At 47.0% G+C, this 18,681-nt stretch overlaps 1 protein-coding gene across 1 annotated transcript in view; it reads right to left on the bottom strand.

Moving 5' to 3' along the window:
- Positions 1-18,681, bottom strand: part of GALNT18 (polypeptide N-acetylgalactosaminyltransferase 18) — a 302,943-nt gene that overhangs the window by 106,125 nt on the left and 178,137 nt on the right. Inside the window, exon 3 of the mRNA XM_080911329.1 lies at positions 16,305-16,471. Within this exon, the coding sequence (XP_080767455.1) occupies positions 16,305-16,471 (167 nt within the window). The remainder of the gene's footprint in view (positions 1-16,304; positions 16,472-18,681) is intronic.

Below are 18,681 nucleotides of genomic sequence, written 5' to 3'. Positions count from 1 at the left end.
TATAGAGGATGAGTTTCATAACATGTGCCCTAAATCTGTGCAGCAGCTTCCTGTCAGAATGCATGGGGAATGGTCCAGCCTTGACTTGCTCTGATTGACTTCTGGTGACACAGGCCATCTTCCTCATGTGAACTTCATGGGATTCAACAGCTTGTCTTGGCTCCCTTCATCTATCCTAAGTCTCCTACAACCTCCCCTTTTTATTCCCCCATTTCACCTTTGTTTTTCCGATCAAGTCACCCCCATTTTCTGACAGCTGCCCATGGGGAACACTCTGCTCCTACTAGAACTGAGATGCCCATGGCAGAAGGAGGTCTGAAAAGTAGCCCCCACTCATTTGTGGCTTCACATGAAAGATGTGCTCCTTGCTTCTTTTCTGCCCCCATGGACTCTGGCACAGTTTTAAAGCTCATACGAGGAACTCAATCCATTCTAACTGAGACACTGACACAAAGGACAGTGTGGTCATGGCTTGCTCAGAGCAGTCTCGGTTTCAGTAGCAAGAGACCCAAAGTCCTACGGAAACTGGGCTAGTAGGTCACTGCCAAGACACATCTTCAGATACTGCTTGGACTGCTCTTGGGCAGGTTCCCCCAAAGCACAGCACAGGATTGGGAACTTTGGGTTGACTGAGGACATGGGTAATTTCTGTGAAGGAGAGACGAAAAGAGGGAAGTGGGGCAAGCTGCCTCTCTCTCTCTCTCTCTCTCTCTCTCTCTCTCTCTCTCTCTCTCTCTCACACACACACACACACACACACACACACACACACAATTTGATTATTTCCTATTGATCTACCCCTCAGAGCATTTTGCACGACCCACCACTGTATTTTTCCTGTGTCCTGCTCCAGATCTCAGGTTGCTCACATATAGTGCACTAGCCTGCCATACCACACACTTACAACACACATTCATTGCTTCCTGGTTTCTGTAATTCCTAGTTCAGACGGTGCCTGGCAGAGGACTCGCTGGGCTGAACTGGAGGTGTTGGTAGTGTTGGTTCTCATCTGGGGCTCAGGGTTGTCCACCACCCAGATTTACTTCTTTGTATTAGAAGGCTCTTCCTGCTTCCTATTTGATATTGGATGGATGCCTTCAGTCTGCCTTCAGCTACCTAACTTCTTCAGGCTTGTCACAGCACAGAGTTATGTTTGCTTAAGGCCACCAGAGCATACTTCCTTCTGCCACTACTGGAGGAGCTTGAGATCCATCCAACTAAAGGAGGACACCTGTTAATGTTGTCAATACCCAGGGTAGTATTTGACTGAACAGTTCCCTTGGAGCCCCAAGAGGAGTCTATCCCAGTGCTGGGAATCTCACAGGACCATATTAGCATTCTGCTGACAAGAATGGGTAAGTATGTGTTAAATGGGATAAAATGCTGTCTATCTGTATAGGCAGTGTCTCCAACCCCTGCGAGTCAGTCTTTAGATTACCAGGCAAGCATTCGTTTGTTTTTAATTTGATGGGAAATATAAGAAAGAAAGGAATATATTGAACTTGGTGTTGGGAAATATAAGACTAAGACACAGTTCTGTTACTATCTTACAGGGGGATATTTAGCCACCCATTTAGCAACTTTGGATATTTTCCGATAACAGAAAATTGAAAACATTAAATCCATTCTCATATGTGCCCATGCACCTACACACCAACACATCCAGGCCCTCACGCACAGATGTATCCAGGTGTGTCACCCCCACACACTGACACAGTCATTATCTTATAGACCCTTGTACCTATGCATTCATGCACTGTCTGATAACAACAAAGAAGGGGAATGAAATGTGGCACACTTGGGAACTCATCAGATGTCACCTTACCCACCCTGTTCCCATTCCTCTCAGGAAGGAATACTGAGTGTGAAGGTCTGGAAGCAGTGATCAGCCACCCAAGACGGTGGGGAGTCACTTCAGAAAGATCAGAAAGCAACCTTGAGTGCTCTCTTCAAAGAAAATAAAATCAGCCAATTTCTCAGCCTCATGCCTGAGCAGGCCAGCTAGAAACACTCAGCAAACAACTTTGTTTGCTTGGATTCTCTATATTAGTTCTCATTTTGAAGCCAAATGAAATTTGACAACTCGGGCAAGCTCACAGACATAACCAGCCAGTACCCAGGGTAGAGCCAGCAACTTGGGCTGAAGTCTTTCTTTCCTTTCTTTAGTATCTTCGGGCTGAAGTGAGCAACTGCTGTGTTGTCATTGACCAGCCTGGTGTTAGAATCTGTCCTGACTTGCTGGACTCTCTCATTGCATCAGTGAATATCCTTTGGTGACAAGTTAATTCCTCCCAGTGCCTGGGTGAAGAGCCCTCTCTCCACCTCCTGATCTTATCAGCTGAACCCATCGATCAGTTCTCCTCTAAGACCCAGTTCCACGCACTCCACCAGGGGAGGCTGGGAGCCTCTCGCCTTTGCCATCAACCCTGCCGAGATACTCATTTTAATTGCCATTTGGCTCAGGGCCCATGTAAATGCTCAGCCCTGATCTAATTTCTAATTCATTTCTGTCACCCATCAAATGCACCCTGGGAGGAAGGGTTTAAAGATGTGGGTTTATAAAGATCTAACTTAGGCTTTCTTCCCCAGTGGGTAGAAGCATGAGCCTGGGGATATTCTCTTCATGTTGTTGCTTTCTATTGGCTCTGATAGAAAAGAAAATAGATTTCAAGTCTGGAATCCAAGCCTATAGCCTAGGGACACAGCCCATGCTGTGGTCATTGGACCCTGTTCTTTTCTAAAAGAGGGACCTCTCTGGACCGCTGCCTGGTGATGTCCTCCAACTGCACATACAACAAAGGAATGCTGTGAAGGAGTGGCTAATTCTGGCGGGTGTCTGGGGTGGCTATTTTCTGAGATGTGCAAAACAAGCAATTATAGACGTGGTGAGAGGGTGAGAGGGATGCTTGAGATAAATAGCATTTCAAAAGATGCTTCTGTTTCTCTCTGTGGGAGTTCAGGTGGAAAAAGCTGTGGGCTGGAAGGAGAGGGCAGCATTTGACCCAAGCACATGGTTTGTTCAGCCCACAGAACACAAGCATGTGGACAAATGGGCACATCCTGGGGACTCTGATGGAAGGAAACCATCACCGGCTGCCTCCCCTAGCTGACCATGGGCTTCTTGTCTGATTCACCACAGTCTCCACATCTCTGACTCACCTTCTCCATCTGCACAACCTAGCAAGTCTTAGTGGGTGACATAGGACCCTTGACTTCCAAAATTGAGTCCAGTGTTGGCTGTGCCTGTCTAGGGTTATCAGCCTCAGCTTCCCTGAGCCACTGTAGGAGCATCTGTGACAAGACCATGGAACCCATTGTTCCTGCCCTGTGTTGCTGTGCCCCCAGATGAGAGAACAGACACTTGGAAGAAGCTTAGCTCTGGCTCACAGCCACCTACTCCTCTCGGAACTTGGTTCTATTCCTCTATTTTTTTTTTTTTTGAATGATTGCATGTGAATGAATGGAGTGGGGGGAAAAGTGCAAAAATCCCCGTGGTCTTGAGCAGACAGGACAGGGAGTATCAGCAAAAGTACAATGTTTGCCCTCTAACTTAGGACCCTTGAGAGTCACAACAGGACCTTAATTAAAAATATTGTAACTCTGGCAATAGTGGACTTCCACTGAGATGCAGCCTTGGAGGGTACTTACTGGGGGGATCTCAGCCCCTTCCTTCACTTGTGCCAGCCTCAGCCACCCCCAGCTTTTGTTCTGACACACACACAACACCAGTTTATCCAACAAGAGAGTTGCTTATCTTCTTAGATCTCAGAAAGTTTACCATGTAGGAAAGTGTGGCAGCTGAGGTGGAGACAGGAACCAACTTTTTTTTTTTTTTTTGAGCACACAGACCCCCTGATGGTACTAAAGGTCACCAAGGGTCACTGCATGACTTGGAGCAGCCTTTCAGAACCTTCAGTGTTCCAAAGGTTTGGTGTCAATAATGTTTTCATCTGGTTCTGGATGCAGTAATAAAATACTGGAGTTGGGGTAATTTATAGAGAACAGGAATTTCCTATAGACTCTGAAGATCATAATTAAGGACTCACAGCTCAATTACAGAGGACTTTCTTGTTGCCTAGCAAGGAGGGGTGTGGGCCACTAATTGCTGAGGTTTCAACTTTTAATGTTTTAGGAAGGTTTCCTCTGTGAGCTAAAGAAAAGTGATGGGAATTTCAATAGGTGGGGCCTTGGACAAGGACTTGCAGGTATTAGAAGTGCGTAGTGGGCCTTTAATTTTGTAGTCTATCCATGAGACAAATGGTTTCTTCCATTTACTACCCTCCTGCTCCCCTCTCTTTTCCCTTCCCCCTTTCTTCCTCTTGAAGGAGGGTCTCACTGCATAGCCTAAGCTGGCTTCTACCTCACAGAGATGTCCCTTCCTTAACCTCTACAGGTGCACACCATCACACGAAGGTCAACTCTTTTCTCAATAACCTTGGGTATTTCATGACAGTGATAGAAAGTAGATACCATAGCAAACAAACTCAGTCTTTTATCAGGACCCGCTCTGTGATAACCCTCAGGGATAATCCAGAACATTCACCACATCGTTAATCCACACAGGACACCAGAGTCCTGTGACCTACTTGCTTCTTACAGGTGCCATCTCTCAACACGGGGGATTAAGTTTCTTACAAGAACTTTGGGGGCCACATCCAAACCTCGGTGAGTAGGAAGTGTTTTACTGGTTTGGTTTGGAGCCCTTTTTTTTTAAGTCATGGGGAAAGCAGAAGAGAACTCCAGCTCACAAGCAGTGCCCCAAATTTGCTGTATAAATTTCAGCACCAGAATTTGACATTTCCAGCTGCCGAACAAGATAGGCCCTAGGCCAAGGAGGATAAAGAGTCCTTTTCTGTTGGGGTCTACTCAGGTCCTTCGGGGGTTTCCAGGAGCCTTTTTCAGGGGCAGCTTGACCAGCATCAGGTCCCCTTACCTGCAGGCAGGAAGCAGCATTTCCCATCACTCCCACACTTAGCTCTGCGCTCCAATTCCAAGAATTTCCTCTCTGACAGATGGTCAGGCAGCTGACCAGAGTAGGAGAACCTTTTTCTGATTCCTGCCAGCTTTGTTTATCCAAAACTGGTCACCTTGGCTAGTCTATAAACACAGTGGTCCAGGACATCTTGATGTAGCTGGCTCATGGGGTGCTCATTAGCTGAGAAGCAGGTGCTTCTCCTCCAGGCATTGTCAGCAAAGTATGCCCGGGAAGCCCTGACTCCCTAAGACAATTAACTTTGTAAGAGAATGGGGCCAAAGAAGGCAATGAGCTGCCCATGGAGACTGCACCAGGCTTGCGCCATAGAAGAGTGTCTGGACTTCAGTCCAGTGGTTGATGAAAACAGAGATGGTAGAAATATGCAGGCCCAAGGTAGGGATACTGAGGCTGGGCTGATCAATAAACAGGCAGGGTCCTCAGGGTACCATATATCCAGTATCCCTAACTGACGGTGTTCCCTTCAGGATACATGATGAATCAGAGCCTGAAAACAGGATCCAGTCTGGTTATACAGAAAATGGAATCCAGCTCTCTGGAGAAAGAGTTAGCCAGGACCAGGTAAGGAGCTGGAGTCCATTGGAGAGGATGAGGGGAAAATCAACAAGAAGTTCCACTCCATACTTCAGCAAGAGACTGGACTGGTAGTGAAATAGAGAAAATTTAGCACACAGCCCAATTGGAGAAGCATGAGAGCAGCAAGTCCAGAGACCCTACCCAGCAGTAGCTACGTCTGGGCCAGGCCACCCATTACTAAGGCTTCTCTCTGTGGAGGTCAGGGCTGGTGGGCTACTGATACACGGCACCTTGGTGCACGTTACAAGACACTTGTGTGGCAGGATCTTGGAAAAATGTTAACAAGGGAGACATGGGATCCATTTCATCTCCCACATGGCCCCGGTCTAAGTATCAGGTGAAGGTACCACCTGCAGAAACACAGATGGCAGATCTGAGATAAACTGTCACAGTTGGGTGCATAGGAGGTATGCATCTGAGTCTTGCTCATCTCAGAGCCACTGGCCACGGCGGGTTCTAGGCCTGGGATAGGGCTTAATTCAGCAGAGGCAGACAGGTGTGTGCTACCTGGAGTAACTAGGAGCTCAAGAGTCACACTGGCCACTGAAAGGGGGGAGGTTGGGAGAGGGGGCACCTTCATGGAGGCAATGGGAGTGGGAGGGGGGATGGGATTGGTGGAAAGGGGATAACACCTGAATTGTAAATACAGAGAATATCCAATAAAAAATAATACAACCTACTGAGACAATAAAAAAACAAAAAGACAAAAATGAAACAAAACAATAACAAAAGAAGGTGCAGGCCAGGTGGCAGCAGGGAACAGGCTCTGAGGATGAGTCTGGGTGTGTCTTAGTTACCTTTGTCAGGGATGCAACATACTTGGCCAAGGCAACCTAAGGCAGGAAGGGCTCCTTTGGCTCACGGTTCGAGGGAGACGTTGTGATGGCAGGAGCGGAAGGCAGCTGCTCACATGTCACCTGCAGTCGGGCAGCAGATGCCGGGCTTGTGTTCTTCTTCATATTCAGTCTGGCTTCCCACTCTGTGGGATGATGTTGCCCACATTTTAGTTGGCATTTCTGTGCCACATTGTGCCTTATGTAGAAATTCCCTCACAGGTATACCCAGACAGAGGTGACTGTAGACCTTGTCAAGTCGACAAACAATATTTACTATCACATGGAGTCATGCTCCAGACCTTTGATGGACAACGGGGCAGGCAGAAGAAATCCCAGGCAGCAACTGGACTCTTGCAGAACGTGGTGTCTCACTAGCTGAACCTTGAGATCACTGGAAGGCTACTGCCAGTGCTGGCTGTGAGTAAGCCTGGCCTCACTGGACAAAGGATAGGGGTAGGTAGCAACAAGGTACCTTAGCCTGTAGCAGCCCAGTGAAGACAGGCTGACAGCTTACATGGCTGGCTGTGTAAACACCTTTAAGCTGTCTGAATCTTCATTGTAATTTAATTAGTTACATGGGATTCTCTAAGCTCCATAAAGCGCAAGACTACCGGACTGGTTTTGCCTCTGATTTTTTTTTTCTTTTTTAATTTTTGCAACTATTCCAGCTGCATGCAAAGCTGTTCCTGGTTTTATGGCCTAGAATGAGTATCTCTTATGTAGGCCAGCATCTTTGAAACATTAAACAATGATTAGGCAGGCTCTGGGCCAAAGGATGGAGGGGGATTTTCCAAGAAGATTAAAGGTGACCCAGCAGCTGGTAGCAAGGCGCTCAGGAACAAGGGTTCTACTTCCTCATTAACATGGTGACTGTCTTGCCAGTTGTGGAGAGTGACAATGACTCAGAATCATTTGTTATTCATCTGGATTTGAAGGTGGCTGTGGGTGGCAAGGACAGGGATCAATCCACTCTTTGTGGGGCCTTATATACCACTGATCACATATACACACATGCTTACTACTGAATAATTATGTGTACTGGGGCCTCACCCACACAAAGGTACTCATATAGGCATACACATTTCTGCATAAGCATGCCCAGACATGCACGTGAATACCTAAGTATATATAATACAGATGCAGACAGTTAGATACACACTGCACTCAAACCCATGGAAACAGATACACACACACACACACACACACACACACACACACACACACACACACACGCCAAAGCTTTTATAATTCAAAGTTCATAAGATTACCCACAGCCACTAACTATTTAATAGACTCTCAAAGCATCTGTACCACATGCCTCTCCTTACAGAACCCAGGAGGCTCCAGTGGAGAAGATAGCCTATCCTTCTCATGTTCCTTACTCCTCTTTGCTGCCTAGCTCTGCTCTCTCCAGCAGGGATGGAGTTAGAGAATGGAACAAAGGTCACAGCAGTCTTTGGGAGTCAGAGAACTATGGGACATGGCAGGCAGCCTGTCCAATGATTAAGGCTTTGAAGCCAGGCAGCCTGGTTTCCACTCTCCCCATGGTGTGACTTTGGAAAAGTCACTTTGCTTCTCTGTGCCTGTTTGCTTGTTACACAACGTCACACGGATGGCGACTCTTACCACTATCATAGGGCATGATTAATATATGGAATACACTTAAAATAGCACTGCCACAGAGAAGGGCTCAATGTGTTGGAGGTTGGAGGTGCCTTGGAAGGACTCAGTCTTCCAAGGGTACTGAAGGTCACTTTATCTGGTCCTGTATTCTAGGCATCCTGTATGTAGGAGACTGAGGTCCTAGTCCGTATTGAAGCTTCCGAGCACATGCCCACTCTTTTTCAGGTGTGTGGCTATCACTTTAGCTCTGATCTATCCTCCTCTGAAAGTGTCCAGGAATCTTGACTGTCCAGGAATAGCCAGATGACATGCCATTAAATCCCCCAAGTAGCATGCTAGGAAGAGATAGCAAGGCCAAGACACTGGGTATCCTTATCCATCTCTCTTGGTTATGTGGCCATGGGCTCTGCCCACCCTTGTTTTCTTTTTTATTTCTTTCTTCTCCTTCTGTTTTTTGTTAGCCTATGAAACTTAATTTTATTGCCTATGTCTATCTTGGGAGCTTTGTAGCTACTCTTTTATCTGCAAAATTGGCCAAGTGATTTCCACAAGCTATACACAAACATCCTGGGGTGACCCTGGGTTGAGTTGCTCTTAACCTGCCTGTCTTGGTTCATCACTTTCTAAATACCATTTAGGGTATGCCATTCATGTGGTTGGGAGGGACATGGGGACACTGAGATACTCCCTCATCTGGACTGCGGTGTGAGATGCAAAATGAAGAACAGCTTTCTGGAAGAAAATGGACCTACTTTTGATTATTCAATCTTGGAACTAAGTAGGTGGTAGGGGTCTCTCATTTCCACAAGACAGCCCAGGGTTGCCTTGCTCTGGGCAGCCACGCTCACACAGGATGAAGATGAAAGAACCAGAGCAGGAACTGAGCGAGGAGACAACATGTGAAGGAAGAGGCAGCGAGGACTGGGTGAGAAGACCAGGGTTTCAGCCTGGTTCTGCCATGTATACAGGAGCATTGATAGGCTTCTTCTGTCCTCTGTGGTCTCAGCTTCCTCCCAAGAGCCAGTGTGATGGTTCATCTTCACTGTCAATTTGACTGGATTTAAAATCACCACAGAAACACTTTGGGGTGTGTCTGTGAGAGTAATGTTAGAAATGTTTAACCGAGGAGGGCAGACCCATCCCAAATGTGGATGATACCAGCCCCTCAGCTGGGGCCTTGGATGAATAAGGAAAATGTAAGCTGGGACCAGCTACCTCATGCTGCTGTTGCCACGGGTCCCCACAGGATGGGCTACCATCAAACTGTGAGCCAGAGTAAACTCTCCCTTCCCTCCCATAAACTGATCTCTCAATTAACTTATCATAACAACATGGAAATTCACTGAGGGAGTCAGTCTGCTAAGGTTGATGAACTGGTTTTGAGTGTGTAGATTCTTGGCCGTCTTTCTGTCATGACACAAGGGGACAGCTCTATCCTGCCTGTACCTTGACTCCTACCTGGTTTGTTGTCATCTTCAGGCAGCGTGTGTGCATGCGTGTGTGTGTGTGTGTGTGTGTGTGTGTGTGTAATGGCAGTAGGAAGACTAAATCCACAGCTAAAGAGATTGAAGCCTGGCAGGGAGGCACAGGACCACCAAGCCCCCGAGGCTGATGCCACCTCTCTCCCAACTGCAAGCAGAAGCAGAGAGCAAGTGCCAGGGATGGATGGAGGCTGAGCAAGTGTCTGCCAAGTCAAGAGCAGATCCCAGCCTCTAGGGAAAGGGATTCTTAAAAAGGGAGTTGACATTACCATCCCTTTGATGTCCTTAGTCGCAAAATAAAGATTAACTTTGAAATTTCAAGAGGCAGAAAAAAAGGGCATAGGATTTTTTTTTTTTTTTTTTTGCTGTTTATCAAAAGAGGACCTGAATTCACAAATGACTAACAGTCCATGGAAAGAAGCCTATTTTTTTTTTTTTGGTAGTTTGTTTGTTTGTTGGAAGTGGGGGTAGTCAAGCTGAGGGATATGTAGCTGAATGGCTTGTGAGGGGACCCAAAAGATTCATGTTTACCATAACCTGGCTCTGAACCCAGGATGGGGATAATGTGGGGGCACAAATAAAATCACAGGATCATGTGATTTGGAACTTGCTGAGGGAACCAATGAATAAGTGAATGAAGAGAAGCAATAACTTTCTTGGATGAAAGCTCTGGGGGCCCCCTTCCTCTGGAAGCCTACGGTGACAATCCCAGCCACAGCCGAAGACACTGGTCCACTGCCACTCATTGCGAAGCCCAGGAGGCTCATTGCCAGTTCCCATCATTTTCTTGATAGTGAAGAAGCACCGAGGGCCCCAGAATTGTGGCTGTAGAGTTGTAGAACTGAGTCTGCAGGCCGTGGCTGGCTGAACATGAGGATGCCTTGCAGGGGATGAGTTACACTGATCAAGGCATCTAGCCCCTGGTGCTGAGGACAGGAAAGTTCACATGCTGGCATCATATTGAGGAAAGACCCTTCCTGCTCTGCACTCCAACCCCTCCACTTGTTTTCATGCGCTACCCCTGGGTTGCAGCAAGAGGCCTGCTCAAAGGGAATCTGAGGCTGGCCCAGCAGCCTTCTGTACTGCATCATGAGTAAGAGCAGTCAGACATGGGGACAGAGGTTGCCAGTGCACTGAGCTAGAGTCACCCTGCAGACCCTAGACCTTCAGACAGCAGATTCACTCATCCTTTCACCAAACCAATGTGTGTCAGGTCTTTGCAAGTACCAGGCACGAGTCCTGTACAGGGGCTACAGATGGAGTAAGATACTTCATCTTCCTGGAGTTTTCTTATGGGGCAGGTCTTTACTCCTCCTCTCTATTCCCCTCCCCACCCCATCCCCTCTCTCTCTCTGTGTGTGTGTGTGTGTTATGAGAGAGAGGGGCTGTGTGTCTGTATATTTGTATATGGTGTGTGTGTGTGTCTGGTATGGTGTGTAATATGTTTGTGATATGGTATGGTGTGGTGTGTGTGTGTGTATGTGGTATGTGTAGTGTGGTGCGTAGGTATATGTGTCTATGTAAGAGATGTGTATATGATGTATGTATATCTGGTGTGAGTATGTCTGTGTGTGATATGATGTGGTGAATGTGTGTGTGTGTATGCTATTTGTGTATGCATATGCTGTGTATATGTGTGTGTGTGTGTGTGTGTGTGTGTGTGTGTGTGTTTGGTATTGTGATGTCTGTGCTGTGTGTATATGTGTGGTGTGGTGTAATATGGTGTGTGTGTATATGTGTGTGTGTATGTGTGTGTGTGTGTGTGTGTGTGTCTGTGTTGTACAGATAAATTAGTGAGAGGAAGCAGCTAAGCTCAGTCCACCAGAGGGCAATAGGTGCTTCAGAAGGAAAGAAAGCAGAGAGGGTACAGAGTGACAGGAAGCAGGGACAAAGGCTCAAGGGCTGCCATTTATTCAGTACAGGTCACTGACAGCCTAGGTATATTTGAGAGAAATCCTAAGGAGTCAATAAAGCAGGGTATGAGGTGGGGGTAAGCGTGTCAGATGGAATGCAAACACATATCAATGTCCTGAGGCAGGCATAAATCTCCATACTGTTAATCACTGGCATTTAAGACAGCCGCAGGGAGTGACAGCATCCTAGGCAGGAGCTGGTCTCTGGAGAGGCAGAGTTGGGGGAGGAAGCAGCTGAGATGAACGAAGGCCCTTCCACAGGACGCTGGCAGAGCCAGGCCCTGACCTCAGAGGGCGCTAACAATGGAGCTGTGGGTGGGGGCATGGTTGGCCTCCCCTCTCTTTGATGAGGAAGTCAGGACTGCAGCAGAGAAGGTGGGAAGAGGAGGTCCCAGCATACACTGGAGGACCCGGGCTCTTTGAAGAAGCATTCCCATGGCCCCGCACTGTTTAATTTAGATTTTTTCAAGTCCAAATTCTTCCATCATTCCTTATCTCTTCCACGACTCTGAACAACTGCAGAGGTAGGAATTAAACATCTCAGTTTTACAGATAAGGAGAATAGGGTTCACAAAGGTTAAGAACACACGCGCAGTGAGACTCTAGAGAGCTGGAACTGCAAACCTGGTGAAGTCTCTGGCCCTGTGCTTTCCTGTCGTGGCAAGCCACCTTTATATGGTGACTGGATACCTGTCACCTCCATCAACTGTGTCATGGCTTTATTGCTTCTTTAACCTGTCCCTGAGTCCCCTTAGCACCCTGTCACTTACACAAAATCTTTGCTGTCATTGACCTTTGCAGCTTTCAGGGGCTTTGCTAGACAGACAGGACAAGAAGTGGCTGAAGGTCCCCCACAGGGTACCTAAGAAAACCAAAGTTAAGAAGTGACCAAAGGAGACTGTCTCCCCCAACCTGTTTTTTGTACCTAAAGTAGGGGCTTGAGCCAATGAGTCAAATTCCTGTAGTGTTGGCGGGGCTGAACAGACTCCACCTGATGAACTCGTGACATCTTGGCTGACCAAGGCTGCTCAGGGTACAGACACAGCCACTGGGCCAGGTTGAGCCACTAGGAAGCATCCTCAGATTATAGGCGGACCCTTTCTTAGGTTCTATCTTAACTTTTTGCCACTTTCAGCTGGTCAGGACCATCTCTCTGCTGGTCACCTTCCTCCCATTCTACACAGGGGACCTCTTGTCTTGAACCCTGCTGGCCACATGGTACTAGGAATGAGCTGAAGTTGTGATGTCCTCTACTGCCTCTGCTGCCTCTAATCATCTGTATCTGGACTGGGGACCAGATGAGCCCTTTGTTCTCTTTGGTATCTGGACCCCAGATCCATCCTCTTCTGCTTCTATGGAGGCCCTGTTCACTGCACCTGACTCCAGGGTCTTGGATACCCCCTCTTTAGACCCGTTTAATCATTACAGAAATAGCCTGGACTCCCAGATCCCCAAGTTCACCGAAGTGCTTTTGATATGCACTTGGGATCTTTCGAGCAGCCTACCTCTGATGGAGAAAGAATAGAACAGACTACAATAAAATTGAATGCCACAGCACAAGGTACAATGGGAGGTGGCAGAAAGCTTTGTGCCATGTAAGAGTAGGCATTGTTTCTTAGAAGTTCTGTGGCAGGCAGGGGAGGTTGTGTACAGGAGTGTGTCATCCTGGGTCAGATGGAAACTTACTTCTTGCTGTGGACAATGACACTGTGGATGTTTATTTTTGAGAAATACTGCTCTGGCTCCTTGCCTTAGCTGGGGATGCTCCCTTGGACTTGAATCCCTCATAGAGAGTTCCCCCTCCCTGCTTCCCCCTCCGCACCTGGCTTTTCATCCACAGCCCTACCCTTGGCCAACCACTGCTATTTACCAAGGTTTCCAGAGCCCAGATCTTCCAGATCCTTCTCCAACTCGTTATCATCCACCTGCCTGTGGGTTTGAACAACCTGTAGCTCCCTCTTTCCAGAAATCCTCACTGTCTGGGGAGACCACTGGATTCTGATCACCCCCCATGGTTCCTACACTGCCACACCTGTCACTGACCACCTTCTCCTTCCAAGTCCTGACTGACTAACTCACATTCAACACCTCTTAAGTCTCTGGTCTCTTACTCTCTGCTCTTATCTTTAAATGCCCAGTTGGGATGTTTTTACTCAAGATTTGAGACTCTGGCCATGTCTCTGAGTGTCCTCTGTGGTTCACCCTGTGCTAGTCTCCTGGGAAAGGAGCAGGGCTGTGCAGGAATGACACCGACAGGTTTGTGTCACAGTTATAAGGTTGTTTTAGGTGTGGGGTTGGGGGGCAACTGTCCCCTCTACTTCACAGAGGACGTTGCTGATATTGAGCCAAGGAATTTTCTCCAGTCTCTCCTTTACTGCTGGGAGAACCCTAGAACCCACAACTTCTCAGTTCAGCCCAAGAGTCCACACCTCCACATTGCACAGTGACTTTCCTGAGTAGAGGCACATCGGGTTCATTCATCCAGGCTGCCAGTTAGAGCTGTGAATTATTTGAGGGCACTTTAAAAACAGCAAGTTCCAGTCCTTGCTGCTTCAAATTTAATGAGGTAGAATCTATTAGAAGAGCTTTTGGGTTGTTTAATAATAATAATAATAACAATAATAATAACTGTTAAATAATAATAATAACTACTATTATTATTATTTTGAGACACGGAATCATTATACAGTCCTGACTGACAAGAAACTTGCTCTGTAGATGAGGCTAGCCTCGGACTCCCAGAGACCCACCTGGCTCTGGAGTACTGGGGTTACAGGCATACAACACCACAGCTGGCTTGACATCATCTTTTGAAGTAATTAAAAACACAGAGTGTAGAAGAGGGTCTCATGCACCCTCATCCCAGCTTCCAGAATGCTAATATGTTTTTAAAACAATTTTTGTAGCACCTCAGATGAAGCCTGGGGCCTGGTGCATGCTAAGCAAGCGCACTAGGAATGAGCTGCATTCCATAGCTCACTGGCAACTTTGCAATGATACAGCCAATACCTCGGTCAGGATACATGATGCTGCTCCAGTCCACACAGCAGGTATAGGTGCTCACTTGGGTATGTGCAGGGAGTGAGATACAGTTTCCTCACCTGTGAATCTCAGTGTAGCCACCCCTGAAGAGGAGATAGTTCACTGTCTCTAACTCCCTACAGGTTTGAAAGCTCCTCAGTATGTTTGAATGACATCCATGGAAAGTCTGTCCTTCATGAGTAAGCACTGCACCAGCACACTGCTCTGTCACCTCCCTGTCTCAGGACAATGTCCACCATTCCTTACATCGCCTTGTCTTAAAACGTCAAGTCATCCGTGTCCCACCCTCTTTTGGCTCATCTTTTTCTGGCAGGTCCCACAATTCTTTCTCTGTAATCTCTCTCAGGTTAACGTCTTGCTCTCAGTCCTTCTAGTCTTGGACTTCTGGTCTACCCTTCTGCAAGATTCTCCTTACCCATGTCCCTTCTTCCAGAAGGCTCCTTCTCCCGCCCAGGATCACAAAGCACAGACAAGCCTCTCCTTCGCTCAACCCTCAGTCCTTCACTCCTCTCACCAAAGCTCCTGATGGATTCCACCATTGACAGAAAAAGGCCTATATGCTGAAAACTCACTTACGAAAACCTCAGCATCTGATGCTTTCTGTACCTAAATTTCAGAAAACCAGTTCGGCAACCTCATGACTTCTCAACAGAATAAAGTCAAGCAGAATCTCTTCCTTAGTCTGGGCTAAATGTATCAGAATAGGATTTGGAAGTGCCTCTAGGAGAGAGGTTCTGACACCCCTCACCTCTTCATGTGATATGAGGGGTGGCACAGGGCTGTCTGGAGAGTGAAGGTGGGTACCAGTAGAGATGGGGGCTGGGCCTTTCCTACCTCCCTCAGGTCCACTTTCTTCAGAATGACACTGCCAACTTCTTCACATTGTTAATGTCCCCTTCCTTTGAGCCCATGGGACAATGAAGCAAGTGAATCATGAGCATTCCTTTAAGAAAGCTTCTGAATTTCCCTCACAGCTCTGTTCCTGTGGTTCTTAACTCATGACAAGAAAATGAAAAGGGAAACTCGCCTATTGAGATGAAAGGCATTTCAATTATCTGGTATGTTTTGGCTTTAATTGATAACAAATCTAAAATTGCCAACCTCATTACAGCAACTGATTCATCGGAAATTTCCCTACATGCACCTGAGATGTCCTGAAAGACAGCGCAAGGATGTGTGATCTGCTCACACTATGGTTGGCTATTTTTAAGATCATGCATTATCATAAGGACATTCACAGATGTGGTCCTGAGGAGAGCACTGGTCTCTAAGCAGTGTACACCCAATATTTAAGTCTACAGAGTTCCAGGAACTTATAAGAGGGGGAAATCAGGGAATGTGAAGCATGTACCAATAAATACAGGTTGCTAGTGGTGGCTGGAGAAAGAGACACATGGAAGAGTTGCAGGCAGGCAAGGTTGAGCCTTTCTGGGAACAGAGAATGGAACCAGTGATTCACAGATTTTCAATGGCTCCATTGCTTTCATTTGGTTCATGTCTATTAACATCCCCACCATCAGCACCATTCTCACTCTTGATGGCCAAACAACTACAAGACATCATCCAAGGAGGTTAGGAACACCAGCAATGAAATGATGAGTCAAAGGAAACAGTCACTGTGTGTGAGGTGGGGTAGATTCAAGACATCTCATCTCATCATCTTGCACTGGAATGCTAGGAGAGGCAGCAATATGCCACTGAAGACATGACCCCTCTGGGGTACACGTGGAGTTTTCAAGTGGTGACCATCATGAAACTGTCTCTGAGGCATGAAAACTCAAGGCTGAAGACATCAATAGCCCTTACGGGATAGTCTGAATTCAGGAAGACCAACACTCACCATTGCTGCTGTTGTCGTCCACCAGGATGATCTCCTTGAGCAGGTGTGATGGCGTGCGTTCCATGGCCGAGTGGATGGAACGCAGCAGCACTGAGAGTGCCTCATTGACGAAGATGAACACGATGCTCACCTCTGGTAGGCTGTCAGGGAACGAGAGGTTTCGGCACCTGGAAAGAAGAACGGCTGAGCTTTTGGACCTGCTGGTGACACCACTGGGGTCCCACCAGGTATGGGCTTAACCCTAAACTTCCTTCAGTCCTTCTGGTGAGATCAGGAGCCCAGATTCTCTCCATGGCCTCATCTCTGGTATGCCAAAGATGGGCCCTACCTGAGCAGCAGAAGTCTACAGCTATAGAAGGCTTGGTCATAAGCACACGAAAATGGGTTGGTGGCCAGGCCAGGCTGGAGCAGGACCTGAGCACATGGCTTCTTAAGACTTCTTATAACCACAGCCCCCTCTTTTACTTGGGAAATTCTTAAGTGACATGGAGTGTATAGGTCCCTAAAATAGGTATTTAAATCAAACTTTGATGATAAATCACAAAAAAATTACCTTAAACGAATTCTTTGGTATACACAAAAATTTATCATTTATTAAAGACAAGGGGAAATTAATATTTGAGTGACTCCATATGCTTGTCTTTTCAACACAGCACAATCCAAAGGCTCACTAAGCTTACATGTGAGCCACAGTGGTCGGGATATAGGGAGATCTGCTGTCTGTAATTAAACTATTGTGTTTTTATGGGAAACTGGAAAAAAAACTGAATGGACAGTTAACACTGCAACTTATATCACACAGCAATCTTGCAGCCGAGCCTCTGTTTCAGGAGTCACCAATTGCTGTCATGTGGCCTCAGGATATACAGGCTGCAAAGTGCCTGTGTTCAGAACCAAGGTTGCAGAGAAGTTGTGTGACACACATAGGTCAGGTGGCAGAAATTTCTATTGGTCATGAGTTCGGCTTTTGAACTATGCTATGGTCTCTGTGCACTCAGATCTCTTTGGCTCTTTCAGTCGGTTCCCAGCCCCCACATTTTATTCCAGGTTAATGAGCTATAGGGTAAGAGGGTTTGACTTAGTATAGCACACAGCCAAAGGGGGTTTCTCTCGAAGCATTTGCAGGAAGGATGGCTCAGCATTTCAAAACCAAAGGATGCAAAAATGCAGCAGAAGGGAAGTCTTAGTGCTTCTAAAGGCACAGAGGTCAGATTCCTAGGTGACTGATTTAGGAGGGAGCTGTGACTCTACCCAGAGACATGTCTCTATTAAAGCCAATCTTCTTCACTCCAGGAAGTATTCCCCACATCCCATTCATCCAGTGACCCACAAGGGATGCGAACCCAACACTGATGAGACAAAAGGAGCCAGTCTAATGTCACAATGTCACTCATACATACTAATGGGTATAGCAGAAGTCATCTGCCACACACACACAAACACACACACACACACACACACATACACACACACACACACACACACACACACAGAGAGAGAGAGAGAGAGAGAGAGAGAGAGAGAGAGAGAGAGAGAGAGAGAGGATAGAATTCTAATTCTGCTCTTCTCACACCCATACCAAGGAAGAAGTGGCCATGAAAGGGGCTTCCCCAGAATGTCCATTTCCTCATTGATCCTTACCTGACCAGAGGCACACTCACAAAAGCTACATGAAATCAGAGCCCTCAAGAGGCTAGGCAACAAGAAGAGCATTCTTCCCAGGGGTAATTCTTGCTACCAAAAGCATAGCCTTCATGGGCAGGAACCCCTGCTGGTGGCCTGTTCTGACTTAGATGAAAAGCTGTTCCAGAAGGTCCTGAGCCTCACCTTCAAGACAGTTGAATACAAGGAGAGAGCCTCTGGTTTGGGGAGGAAGCTGCCTGACTACACCCACCACCTGGCACCAAAGGCTCCAGGGGTTTAGGGCTTGTGGCCATGTTACATTGTTCCAAAGTGGTAGTGCGGCCAAGTTAGAACACTCAGTAATTAGCGTAAGAGCACGCAGTAATTAAAGTGCTGCAGGATAGGAATGGACCTGCTCTTCTTAATGAGGAAGGCTGCAGGATAACCAGACTGAGCAATTTGGAGAAATCACCATGGGGCCCCAGCCTGCTTAAGAGCAAGAGATTAATAAACGAAAATCACTGTCTCTATGGTTACCAGAAATTTCAGAAACGTCTTCCATTCTATTTCCAGCTCTCCTTCCGTCTCACCGAAGGAAGGTGGGAGAGAGAAAGGCCTTTGCCCAAATCTACTTCACACTTACAACTTTAATACAACCATCAAGTTAACTGATTGGTGTAGTGCACTTTCCTTCTGGTACATAACGGAACGACCACGCATTGAGTTTTGTGTACCTGGTAGGGATGATGATAGG

The sequence above is a fragment of the Micromys minutus genome (genome assembly GCF_963924665.1).
Source record: "Micromys minutus genome assembly, chromosome: 2".
Lineage (NCBI taxonomy): Eukaryota > Metazoa > Chordata > Mammalia > Rodentia > Muridae > Micromys > Micromys minutus.
The sequence above is the reverse complement of the archived record's forward strand: the minus strand, read 5'-3'. Positions and strand labels throughout refer to the sequence as shown.